We start from the raw sequence: 13,920 nt of genomic DNA on the forward strand, positions 1-13,920 counted from the left end.
CTGTCCTTAAACTGAACAAATTTTTCCCATAAGATAAAATTAGAAATGGATTAATCCATTCCAGACCTCCAAAAATTCAACAATAAGAACATTTTAACTTGAATTTACAAGCACAATTTGCAGGAATTATAGATAAAAAAAACATACAGTAAGTAGATATAATAATTACGAATTTGTTCTCACTTTGCCTCTAATTAGGAGATTTGATGGTGTATGTGGTAGGTGGTGAGAAAGGTGAAGAGGAGGTTAGATGTTATTGTCTGGAAGGGGAGTCCTTTTCCGTAAAAATGGCAGGCAACTGTGTCTGGGATTTTTCTCTTTTCTGTCTCTGCTGCTCTCTTCTGTAGCAAGCTCTGCTTTGTCCTCCTCCACTAACTCCTCCACAGTATCATCACTGACCTCCAAGCCCATGGACTTGCCCAGAGAGACATTATCCTCCACAACAGGCTCAGCCTTGGAATCTCTAGCCTTCATAGGTGCTCTGATGACTTATAGTGTAATCACTTTTCACTAGAATTGCAGTAAACATACAAAGGTACAGGAGACAGTTTGGCAGAGGTGTGCACTGTGTGACACCCTTGGGTAGACTGAACCCTTCCCTTCAGCTTAGAATTGCACACACGTGACATGCCTAATCCCAACCATAATTTAGTCTGTCATCTTTGTCTGTCCTTAAACTGAGCAAAAGTATGTTAATAGAGTGGATTTTTCCTTGTACAAAATGTCTTTTAATCCAATTGTCTGTTAATAGCATTGTCCATTAATGGAGGTACTGTATGACTATTTGCCAGATTTTTACATCAAGTCTTGTACCTCACGATTGGTGTCTCAAGTTTTCTTACCTTTCTTACCTTTTATTGAGCATTTTGTATGGGTTTGTATTATGTGCCACGTAAGTAGTACAGTTTGTTTAGACCGTTATTAAATGATGTGCTTGTATTGTTAGTTACTGTTTTGTGTGTTTTGTTCTACTGTAAGTGTGCCTCAGCAGACATGCCAAAGTCTTCCAGGTAGTGTCAGCTGTGTATTCATGTGTTTGCTGAAGATGGAATTGCAACTGCTGTGTATCATCTGTCAGGGCCAGCACTGCTTGCCCATTTCACTGGTGACACTAAGATTGGTTTTGGTTTTTACCTCGTATTCATGCTATGAAAGAAGGAAGAACATGCAAGTCACGGAGAGATAAATGATCTGCTCTCAAAGCTGCTACTGCTTTTACATCTAAGTTTCTGATGTTGTGGTTGGCTTCTGGATTTTCCCTTATAAAAGTCAAGAAACACTAGTATTCTAGTGATGTGCCTATTCTTGATCCCCAGCCTGCCATCTCAGTAGCTACTCGCTCTCAGTTCACACAATTCCTGCTAAACTGGATGACCAATCTACTTCCTTAACTCTGGCCACTCCCTCACCTGAATGCCTGGTGCCTGCTTTTCCTGATATATTAGGTTTTGCTTACCAGACTTTTGCAATTTGGCTGCAGAAGTCTCACTATTGGATAAATTCTTAGCACAGCTTTAGCACAGCTGCAGTACAACTTCCTCTCCATGTCTCTGTGTCAATATCATCTTCAGGTCATTGCTTTAATGACCTTCTGGACTTTCTGCTGTCCTGCTGTAGCTGTGGTGTTGGTTGTCTTACTGTTTCCTTGGTGTCTGCTGTTCCTGTTGTGCCTATAGTGACTTCTCTTGCTCTGCCTTCTTTTGCCTGTGGTTTCTCTTTCTCAGTCTCCTGTTGCTTCTCCACTTGGCAATTTGTGCTCTTTCAGTGATGCAATCTCAGCTGCTCCTGCTGCACCTCCTGCTACCTCCACAGCTACTGCTGTTGAGTCAGCCTCCAGCTGTATTTGCTGCCTCTTCCAGTTATGTTCCCACAGACCTGATGCACCCTCATGGACTTAGGGGTTTACAGTTCCCCCATCACCTGTGGGTCATACATGGTGGTAGTTTAGCCAGAGGTTTTTACTTCCCAAGGATCTTAGTATTATGCCCTATTGCAGACATGTTCACATCCCCCGTGAATATGGGGGGTTCACTGTATTTAGTGATTGTTACGTTCTCTCCTTTGCCACCAGTATCTAAAGGGAAAGCGCGCATACCTTATTAATAAACTTTACAGAGGATCCCCTCTTCCTTCTCACTCTCATTTTCTTCTAGTAATGTCATTGTCTTCTAGGGTGAGCTACGCCTAATTGCCATGAGAGGAGATGCAATACTCGTAATCACCTGTGCCTCTGTGACTCTGGATAGGTCAGAAGGTTCCCTGCCAGTCCTTTCTGGAGATAAGTCCTTCCTTGTGTTTTAAATAGTGGACTGTGGGATGTATGGTGAAGATCCCAAGAAGTTCACCCCCTTGGACAATGAGGTGAAGTCAGTTATTTAAACAGATGATTAGGGAAGTTGCAGGATGGATTGCCTGGGTTTTTAGTCTTGTTTTAGTTGCAAATACAACAAGAAGTTGGCATTCAGTCATTGATCTCAACCCCCTAAACTAGTTACTGCAGCATACCTTTTTCAAAAATAAACAGTTGAGTCAGTGTGGCATTCCAACAGAAAGTGGACTTCTGGCATCCTTGGCCTATCTCCACAGGTCTTCTCCTGGACTCTGGCACCAGTAGCAACCTGAGTACACCAGGCCAGAAAAAGGTTTCAAAGATACTTGTGTGTGACTGATTAATAATAGCATAAAGTACAATAGAATTGAGGCAGAAACTGTGTAGTTTGGAAGATATCAAAACTGGTTCCCTTTACTATAGGAATGAAAATTGACATGGCAACAGCATCAGTTGCCCTTCAGCTTGCAGGAATGAAAATTGACATGGCAACAGCATCAGTTCCCCCTTCAGCTTGCAGGAATGAAAATTGAGATGGCAACAGCATCAGTTCTCCCTTCAGCCTGCAGGCTCAGAAGACCAATATCATTTGCTCATCAGTTCTGGCACCAACCAAATCCTCTAGCTAAGCTGTGGGAGTTCATTATTGGGAGTCTTTCATTGCTGGAGAAGCTAGTTCTTCACAGCTACTTTAGGATGAGGTCCAGTATGCTGCACCTTTTTAAGTTTTGGTTGCTCTGGTTATCTCAGATGCTTACCCTGTTGTGGCCTCAAAGCAGGTACTAAATTATTTGCAGTGGTGTTAAAACCAAGGTCACTTGTAAGCAGGCTTTCCCCAGGTTTCTCAGGCCCTTGAAGTTTTCCTGTTCATCAATGCATTAACATAGTGTTAGGGAGCCACAACTCCTTGCCAGCAGGTGACAGGCACCTGGTTGGCAGCAGACAGGAAGCTGCATGTCTGCTTTCTGTGCCATCCAAGAATTCACTGTATTTTCAATTAAAAAGGTCAAGAAGGCAATGGCAAAAACTCCACCCGAGAAATGATGAAATAAGATGTGAACCTGTGTCACCTAAAAGTGGAGATCGTTGTGTGGACAGAGTCAACACTGTTGGGATTATGCTGATGATTTTTCCATCAGGAAGGTGAAACATCATTGCAGATGGTCTCAGCCAGGGAGATAAGATCCTGTCATCAGCCAGGGAAATAAGATGCTGTCATCACCCTAGTAGACCTGTTTGCAACAAGTTTGAATCACAAGCTCCCAATGTAATGCTCAACACACCTGTACAAACTCATCACTCATGTTCATTGCCCACCTTCCATCTTGTTCTCTTGGTTTTGTGTGTACCCTTTACAAATACTGTCTTAAGATAGGAGAGCTGCTACCCACTGGTGGGTCCATGGTGCACATGCTTGAATGTTTGCTCTTAGCTCCTCTGCTTCTGTTGTCTGTAAAACATAAGAAAGTCTGTGTCTGGGGAGATTCAAGACCATAATGTGAACTCCTTAAGAGGGATGTAAAAACTTAATTTTTAAAAGTTAAATATGATTAACCTTTCATATTGTGAATTAATGTGTTATCTCTTTAATAGATAAAAGCGTCTGTTAATTGTAATAATGATTGGGTTCAAGCAGCCACTGTTGTTCTTTATTATATTTGACATGAAGTAATGCTATACATTGAAGGTAAGTTATCTGCAGGTTTGGATGGATTTTACTTACTGGTTGTCAGTTCTCTCTCTCTCTCTCTGATGCATATCAAAGAAGTTTCCAAAACTGATATGAAGTACTACTGTAACCTTTTTTCAAGACTTTTGTTTACTGTTCAACATATGCCTGTTAAAAGATTCAACAGGTACTTCATAGTATTTTCTTAGTTTTGTTTTCAAATTTTTTTCCCATTCGTACAGTTGACAAGGGTTTCAATCATCAGAAAATTCATATTTGGAACTTTAGATATAATGTTTGAATAAGCAGCTAATGATATGTTGCACAGTTACTTCATCAGGTAGGGTTGTGAGTGTCTTATGAGTAAAGTATTGGGTTTTGATTTGTAACTGACCCCACCTTCGTCTGTCTTCATTTAATAAGATTGCTGAGCTGTTGACTAAACTTTTATGTAAAGAAAATACAGCAGTTTACCTTTTTTTATTGTTAATTAGAGGTAATATTTGAGACTAATGAAGTTTGCTCAAATCTTGAGTAACTGTACCAAGATTTTTTTATATAGATACAGTATGTATTTTCTAGTGGCATTCATTTCTAGATTAAAAATTTTCTGCAGGTTTTAAGACTACGAGAGAAGCTTGTGAATCCAGATGCTGCGTGGGGGGATACGGCGAGCTCAGCATGGGCAGGTAAAGGAATTGGCAGTGGTGGGGCTAGTGACTGGAATAGTGCATGGCCCCACAGTGAGCCCAAAGATGCATGGCCAAGTAGCAGAGGGGAAGGTAACGACCTTCCCACCAGTAGTCCGCAGCCTGCACAGGATCAACTTCCGAAAACATCCGAAAAGCATCTACCTCCAGCACGACCCCCGCCCCCTTCCGCTAGTACTACCACCACCATGCCCTCTATGGCCAACAATGGCATTGTAAATGAGGAGGAGGCATGTCCCCCAGCCCATTATAATTCCCAAAACTCTGGGGATGATGGTGTCTGGGAATCTAATACAACCATCACTAACAATACCAGTAGTGATGTGGGCCGGGGGATCCACACTACCACAACCCCCTCCTCCATCACCACCACCACTACCATTGCCCCCTGGGGGGCATTCTCTACTACTACTACCATCACCCCAACCACCACTACCACCACTACCATCACTTCCTCTACACATCCAGGTATACCCTTATACACACATTCACCATCACCATCTTATGTTTTTACACATGTACACTGTTTGGTACTTTACCATGGCATTTTAATATCCTTTGTATTATTTAGAATATTTGGGATTAGAAATATTATGCTACAGTATCCCATTATAGCCAACTTTTTCATATATATTCACATGATTATTGGTTGGGCTTAGGTTATTGCACCTTACAAAACTATTATTAAATGTTACTGTAGGTTTAGGTCATGTAAAAGTATCTTTCAGTGTGCATTTTACTTGCCTACTGATCCTTGTTCTGTTTCTGACTGAAAAAGTTTTTGATTAAAATCTATCATCAGTAGGTATCAAGATACAAAGTGATTCAGTATTATTTCATGTTCTATAATCAGTTTTGCATATCCTTTCAAAGATAGGTCACTGAAACTGAATATAATTCCTTGGCCATCAATTCCCTCTTATTACAATATTTAGTGTCATTTTTCTTGAAGATAACTCGTAATTTGAAAGTCTTTCAAGTGAGTAGTAAGTAATGTATATGTGCTCTAATGTGAATACTGTATATGTACATGTACTTTACTCTTCCTCTATATTTCGAAACTTTTCACAAGCTTTAGAGTTCTTGTTATCTGTTTATTTTAGTTGTTTAGAAATAAATATGAAACTGTGAATAAAACAGCTGTATGTACGTGAGAAAGATATTTCATTTTTTATTCAGGTGTTGTTATAGGAAAGTGGGATAAAGGATGTTAGTACAGTATTTTCTGAGAGTATTGTAATTAATGGTGTAGGATTTTAAGAAAAGCTCCAAGGAGGCATGTCAACTTTATCTTCATCTGGTTTCCGTATTAAACATTAAGATTATTTACAGCAGTAAATGCATAGGAATTACAGTTAGTCTACCCAGAGAAGCAATTGAATTTACAGCCAAGCAAAAGCTGCTGGTGAGTTGAAATTTTCTTATTGTAAAGTAAGAATTTTAATAGTTACTTTGATGAAGGATGGTTGATATGGTTGAAAAATCAAAGAAGATCCATTTTGTGGACAAATTTATGTTCAAATAGAAACTAGGGATACTGCTTAATTCAGAAAATGTTAGTGTACAAGAGATATGTAACAGCTCATAGACATTGAAATTAAGAAAGGCTTCTTGGCCTGAAAATGATTGAAGTGGACACAAGAAGTAACTAAAGTTCAGAATTTAATTTGTAAACTGTGAGCTATTTTACTTCATTAGCTTGACAGTTTTTGTAATTCCTGTTTTGTTTAAGTTACTTCTTTTGTATCAAGTACAGTTTGCATGAGTCACACTTTGTTTGTGTTGAAGAGGTTATTATGTATCACAGCTATAGATGGAACTCATTTTATTTACCTGGAAGTGAAACAAGCTTACTATGTAAAGTTACCTGCAGTCTCAGACATTGGTAAGGGAGCTGTGAACCTAAGTGATGATTCCTTAGAGAAAAATAAGAAACAAAAAAATTGTTGCCTTGATACATAATTTTCTATAAATCTTTAGCAAGGTCATTCTTGGATGTTCTTATTATTTGATGATATTAAAGGAACTACATATCTACACTTGTTCATAAATATTTACTTATTAAACTTGTCAAATAACACTATATGATAACTCAAGTAAGTGTAACGTTAAGCCTAGTTTGTTTATGATTCACATAACAAACTCATTAGATAGTAGAGTAATACCTTCAGTTATGTTGATTTGTTTTCCAAGCATTTTTGACTTTATGGCAGTTTTGTTGAAAATAATTAGAAAAAATTAGTTTATGTAATGTTACATTGATCAGCAAGAAATGTGAAAAAGCTATAGAAATACAAAAATCATTAAAAAAAACAAAATCATATAAAAACAAATGAAAGCCCCAATCCTACATTGTTAAAAAAAGGGGACTATAATAAAATGGAATGTAAAGGGTGAAAAGATTTGCTGCCATAGCTTGTGCCTTAGGCTTGAGCAGATAACAGTATTGACAACCATTCATTATTAGGCAGGGCTTTTAGTCTAGGTCAAAGATGATGTACTCATCAGGTACAATGCATTACATGTAAAATGATTTTTTTTATTTACATTGGTTTGGATTAGGATGTATAAATTTATCAAAAAGACTGTAAAACTGCTGAACTACCAAGCAACTTACTTTATCAGCGATGTTATGGGGTTGCTTATATGAGTTTGTAGGTTGCCTAGGTAATTTTTTAAGGGTTTATTCAATTTAGGTCCTTTTCAATGTCACAAGTCTTGGAGTGAAATAACGATGTAAGGTGAGGTATTAATGTACATGATTTGTTTCAGTTTTATACATTATTCAAAGAGATATTATTATAGTTAGTTTTGTGAGTGACATCCTAGTGTGATAAATTTTCTTAACATTATTTACGTTATAGCTTCAGTAGACTCTGCATATTATTTTCAGTATTATAAAGGTTAGGCTGTTTTCTTATTTAGCAAGGATGCACCCATACAATGTACTCTTTTCTGTTACTTATGCTGTACAGCCCAGAATGGAAGTGTTAGCTAAGAATTGATTGCTCAGTAGGCAGAATTTTGGAGTTTTCCTCTGCTAAATCTCCCTCTTAGTGGGAGCCCCCACATTCATTACATCTCAGTGTTACAGATGCCTTGGTGACTTAACAGTGTGGAGCTTTTCAATTTAAAATCACTGATCCTTTCTGGATAAGGTTGATATTGTATTTCATTATTCTTATGAGGATGGTATCATATTTTATTATTCTTATTAGGATGTGCAGGTAGCTTTTTGGCTATTCCCAGTTTACTTGAATTGTAAGAAAGGAAAAGGCACAGTGTTTTTTCTTCAATCATAGATGTGCACCATCTTTTATTTTTAAAGTTTATTTAGCCCAGTGCATTGTACTTTTCATGTACCCAGACGACTGAGCAATGTTTTTCTTCTGTCTTGGCACAGTGCTATTTGTTTTTATCACAAAAAGCACTTGGTTATCTGGTTCCCTTATGTGTACTTCATTGCTATTTGTTACAAGAGGAAGTTGCATACTATTCACTAGGAATTCATTTCTGTGCTTCCTTAGTATTATTATACCATTCAAGAATTTTCAGTTTCAGCTGTCAAGGGTTACAGGTTGACTATCACAAGTTTTGAAAACCTGGAATTCAGGTGTATGGCCCTATTGTTATGACGGGCTTGAAGTTGTGTTCTCAAGGTAGTCATTAGGTGCCAAACATAACTTATATCAAGAATCTTGCTTGCCTTAAGCACTGGAATTAATGTGGGTGGTAGGCATGAAAGACCCAAAACGATTCAGCAGTGCCAGAGAAAGGTATTCCTCCTCTGAAGAAACTAGCAAGCTGTTCCTGGTCTTTCTCCATTTCTTTTTATAGCACATCTGTTGTGAGAGAAACCAGCACTTCTGCTTCAGCTGTGCCTCCTCTACTTGTTGCACTAGTACCTGATGCCCACCTCTTCCACTACCTCCTTTAGCAATATCTGGAGTTACTTCTTCACCTGTTATGCCTGTGATGTATGCTGTCCTTCTTTCCCTTTTGATTGCTGTTTCTACTAGGCAGCCTTTTCTTGATTGCTGTTCCTACCAGGCAACCTTCTCTTGCTGCTGTACTGCTAGTGACTGTATGCTGCTCTGACTGTCCCTTGACTGTATGCTGCACTGACTGTCCCTAACTCTTTGTCTGCTGCTACGGTTACCTCTTTGACAAGTCTTGCTGTATTTCCCATCAAATCCCCCCTTTCCCCACTGCACCTGCAGCTGTTAGCATTAGGGAGGCAAGATCTTTCAGTTTTGTACTTTCTGTTTTGCCTTGATGACAGCTACGCTGGTTTAATTTAGCTTAGTCAGCAACGCATCCCCTAAGGAACTTCGATTGTCTTTGAGACTTGTGTTAGCATCTGGGCTTGCAGGTCAACCAGAAAATGCCAGATATAATTCAGTTTTAGGAAGGAAATATGGTTTAGTTTCAGGGAGGCAACATACCTGAGTATGGAGATTGACACCGTGAGTGTTGGTTCATTCCTTGTTAGGAAAGGTCCCAAGACAGCTTGCTCTGGCCCATGAGTTTCAGCCATAGCTAATCCCTCCAGCTAAACTGTGGCGGTCTTTGTAGGTTACCTACCTTTTTTGGAGAAGCTAGTTCCCCACAGCTGTTTCAAGATAAGGCCACTGCTGTTACAACATCCATAGTGTTAATCATGTGTGACTCCCAGATTCATTCCTTATTACACTCTTGGAAGAAGTCCTACTGGGTTTCCAGTGGTGGCGGTATCCAGTTCATTTGAGAATAGGTGTCTGGTTCCTCGAGCTCCAGAAGTTTGTCACTTCATTGATATTTTTACACATGGGTGGGAGCTCATTTTGTTAGTCAACAAGCAAAAGGAACAAGGTTGGAGGTTGACTGGAAGAAGCACATCAGCTAACTAGAACTGAAGGCTGTGTTCTTGTCCCTTCAGTCATACACCAAGGCCATTAGAGTTTTGATGTAAAACTGGACTACAGTGAGTTATCCCAGGAACCAAATAGCAACAAAATCCAAACCTTTGTGGTTGTTTGGTGGGAAAGATCTTCGTGTAAACATAGGCCAACATGGTCTTGGACACCTGGTTTGTCCCAGGAAGGTGTAATATGATTGCAAACAGCCTCAGCAGTATTAACAAGTGGTTGCTGCATATGGAAGTCTGTAAAGCTGTTTTGTAGTTGTTTTGCCATACCCCTAGTAGACTTTTTGCAACAAGCCCTGACCACAGGATCCCAGTGTATTTCTTGGAACAATTAAACCTAGTTGCCAGAAGCTGGACCCCATGCTTCACAGTTGGGTTAACCTGGATGCTCATGCATTCTCTCTGTCCAGCCTGATCAGGTAGGGTTTAGTGCCTCAGGGATGATGATTGCTCTTCTGTGGGCATGGCAAGATTGGCACCCAGTTCCTCTTCAGTTGCTGTTGTACAGCCCCAGGTCCCTGCTAATTTGGATGAGGCTTCAGAAGCAGCCACATGTTCAGAGGCTTCTCACAGACCCAGGCATGATGTTTTCTTGCTTGGAGGATATGGAGCAAGGCCTTAGAGGCTGGGGCTTTTTGGAAGGCTCTGCTGCAGTCACCACCCATTCCTACCAACCTGGAAAGAAGCAACCACATGTCCAGAAGTTCTATGCAAGCCCAGGCACCATGTGGTTTCATGCTTGGAGATTATGGAGTAAGGCCTCAGAGACTGAGGCTTTTTTGAAGCCTCTGCTGCAAATATCACCCATTCTGCCAACCCTCTACCATGAACTTCTGCTAGGAAAACAGGCAGATTCTTTTATGGGTGTGATGAGAGGGATATAAGTCCACTCAGTGCCTTTATTCCTATTATGCCAAAATACCTCATCCTTCCACACCTCCAGAGTTGTTAGTGTATGTAAAGTTGCTGGAGCATCAGGTCACTGAAATGGTGTATCCAAGGACCTCAGGAGAGATGCCTGTGAAAAAGTCTCCTTTGTAACATTATCCAGCAACTGAAATAGTACCTCTCCTTAGTCTTCCAAAGCTGCATAGGGCCCAATATGAACTCCAGTTAGGTATGACTGCAGCATGAAGACTGCTTTTGTTTAGTTTTTGTTCTTCATGGTGTATGCTTTTATTTAATTTTTGTCTCTTCATGTCTATGAGTGAGTTGCATCACTTTCCAGCAATGTCACATACCAGGGGCCTTCTTCCTGTACCTGCCCCTAATCATCGCCCTTGTTCATTCCTCACTCATGCTCAAGAGCATTTGTCTTCTGAATTAATGGTTGATCAAACATTGGTTGATCATGACCTGTTATATACCAAAGTGCTCCATTAGATTAGTCAGGCTTATGCTGAGGCTAGGATTTTCAACTTCTCAACCTCCTGCCTAAATAGTGATTTTTGGCATCATATGATTGATGGTGTAGTGGAAAAAATGAAGAAATTTTAACATAAGCATATTTTCCACACAAACCCAACAGTCATATAGAAAGTTCCCACTTCCCATCCTCCATTCTCAATATACCAAATCTTGTCTATGCAAAACAACAAGGAGGACAACCCATAGGGGGCTAATAGTACACTTTAGGCATAATTTAAGGTTCTTTGCAGCATCCTTGTGGCCCCTAGCTGCAACTCCTTTAATTCCTTTTACTGGATTACTTCGATTCATATCCACTTTCTTCCAGCTTACTTCTCACCTTCTCCTAACAGTTGTTTCATAGTGCATCTGCAAGGTTTTTCTCCTGTTACACCTTTAAAACCTTTTAACTGTCAACTTCCCTTTCAGTGCTGAATGACCCTGTAGGTCTTAGTGCTGGGGCTTTGGCCTAAATTTATATCCAAATTCAAACAAGGAGGACAGTTACCACCTGCTAGTAGATAAATGGTGTGTATGCACGAACAGTCTTGGCTACTCTGCTTTGCCTGTCAGCAAAACATGAAAAAGTGTCAGGGAACATTTGGACCACATGAGGTTTTTTATGTAACAGATATATTTGTATAAAAAAGTTATAAAATCTGTTTGTACATTGCATGGACACAATATAATTTTTTACATTCCGTAAGTACAAACATTATTTTGCTGGGATCTCTCCTCCTAGCTCCTTTAATTAGTCACTTGGCTGTAGCTCTTTCTTATTGCTAAGATACCTTTGGCATTGTGACATAATTATTTAAGTGATATCCCTCTACTTGACAGTACCCACCATAAAAGAAGACTCAGGACAGCTATTTTTCCTGGTGATTATATTTTGCTAACACCACACCATTCCAGGCAGTATAGCATAAGTAGAATAAATAGTTGTTTTATAGGAAAATATTTAATGTTGATGTGATTGAGTTTTGTAAATTGATGAGAGAGATGTTTCTTCTTTCATACAGCTGTTTGATTTTACAGTTGAATTGCATCCCAGTTGTATAGTTATAAATCTCTGTGATTATTTTTGTTTCAGTTTATTTTCAACTTTCATATTTGATTTGCTCTCCCTGAATTTCATACATCCCAGTACACACATCTTCAAGTTGCTGATTTCGTTACTTCCATAACACCACCACCTGTGATTGGCTGGGTTTCCAGTCAACCATAAGGAGTTTCTCAGAGGGCTGTCAAGTGTAATTCTGCTAAGTATACCTGAGCTAAACTTAAGCATAAGACCCTTGTTCATGCCTGTCATCAGTGATACTGAGCAGCTGCTGTGTGGTTTATATTATGTATTTGTTATGGAATATGACTGATCTAGATCATTTATAGATGGCATTTTGGGTTCATATACCAGTGTCAGAGCAATAAACATCCCTGATTAGGGTATCCTGTAGATTAAGAGGTACACTGGAACATTACATTTATTTTAATTTGTGGCATATGTTCTATCATTTTTGGTGTATCATGTCTTTTTGAACAGATGGTAAAGATGCAGATAAAAGCTAAGTGGGTGATGAATTACAATCATTATTTGAAATATAGATTTTAGGTACATATCACTCTGAAGTAGATATGTAAGAATTAGTTTAAAACCGTATTATTATCCATCCATCATCTAAATATTTAGCCCACATATGAGGATTAAGGTCATCTTAATTTAGTATTGAGATATTTAAACACTTCCATTAGAGTTTCATGGTTACACAACAAGAAAAAATTAATGCGTTATTTGATAGGCAATATTATTTGGCTATTGTTGTTGAATTTATATAGCCAACCTACTGAGTTTACTCTTGTGTATGAATACTGTAGTTGTCATTGGATAGTTTAGTGGGTATTTAGATTCTGTGGAACTCAAAAGAAAAATGTGATGTGTGAAACTTGATACGTACAGTCAACCCTGTGTATATGACCGAGTTGCAGCCTAGCATGAACAGTAATGTATTTATTATGTAATTCAGATTAAAAAGGCCAAATTGATCCCAGCACTGGGCAATGGGTGCACATGTTGTCTTTTAGTTAAGACTGCCTAGTGACATGAAGTTAATACTGCACTAAACTTTTGTAAGCTGACAATGAGGATTCCATTTAATAAATGAAGAGGCAGATTTGTCAAAAGAACCTACTTTCTATTTTTGATAAAGACTGTAAATTGTAAATTACATAGCTCTTCATAGTTCAAGGAAAATTCTGGGCCGAAAACATGTCATTGTATTTAGGTGGACAAAAATTTGTTTTTTTTTTACAAGCGTAACAGTGAACCTGCTTTGATTTCTTTGACACCTTTCCATGCTTTAATTCGTTCTATACTGAGTTCCCCATGAAGTCAGTGTATTAGATAATATTGTGAACTATCTGTTATATGTGATGACATTTTGTCTGAGAAGATACTAGACGGGGTGAAAAATAGTGAAGTACAGAGCAGTGTTTTTTAAGTAACAAATGAGGTTTCATATTATACATGCCAGTTGATAGTTAAAAATATGGGTTTTTCTACTTTCACAAATAATCTGATGACAATTTCAGAATGTATGTCTGAATTTCCCCAGCCTTCCCCAAAACAACCACTTATAACGATGACCCATGAGCTGAAAGGCTTGAATATCTCCCCCATATCACCCTTGAAGACCCTCATCCAACCATACAGTATTGTTCATCATCAGTTTCCCACACAAGCCTGTAAAGATGGGAGTACTATTGGGCATCCTCACTATGATTGCTTGACTCTTGACTGACTTGGTCACTCCTAGCTGGACAGCATTGCTGCTGCTGACATATTGTACACACACATTTTTCAAAAGTATAATATGGAGGTCACAAATCATTATTGTGAATT

General features: G+C 38.9%; 1 protein-coding gene across 25 annotated transcripts in view; it reads left to right on the forward strand.

Moving 5' to 3' along the window:
* Nucleotides 1–13,920, forward strand: part of LOC136847770 (intersectin-1-like) — a 189,529-nt gene that overhangs the window by 21,598 nt on the left and 154,011 nt on the right. For 21 of the 25 annotated variants that reach the window (XR_010855833.1, XR_010855834.1, XM_067119672.1 and 18 more), the window contains one exon: nt 4,615–5,176. Coding sequence is in view for 23 of the 25 variants with exons in the window: in XM_067119672.1 (XP_066975773.1) it covers nt 4,615–5,176 (562 nt within the window). In the remaining 2 variants the exon portion in view is untranslated. The remainder of the gene's footprint in view (nt 1–4,614; nt 5,177–13,920) is intronic. The other 4 variants (XM_067119673.1, XM_067119674.1, XM_067119675.1 and 1 more) reach the window with 1 other exon arrangement.

The sequence above is a fragment of the Macrobrachium rosenbergii genome, chromosome 17 (assembly GCF_040412425.1).
Source record: "Macrobrachium rosenbergii isolate ZJJX-2024 chromosome 17, ASM4041242v1, whole genome shotgun sequence".
Classification (NCBI taxonomy): Eukaryota; Metazoa; Arthropoda; class Malacostraca; order Decapoda; family Palaemonidae; genus Macrobrachium; species Macrobrachium rosenbergii.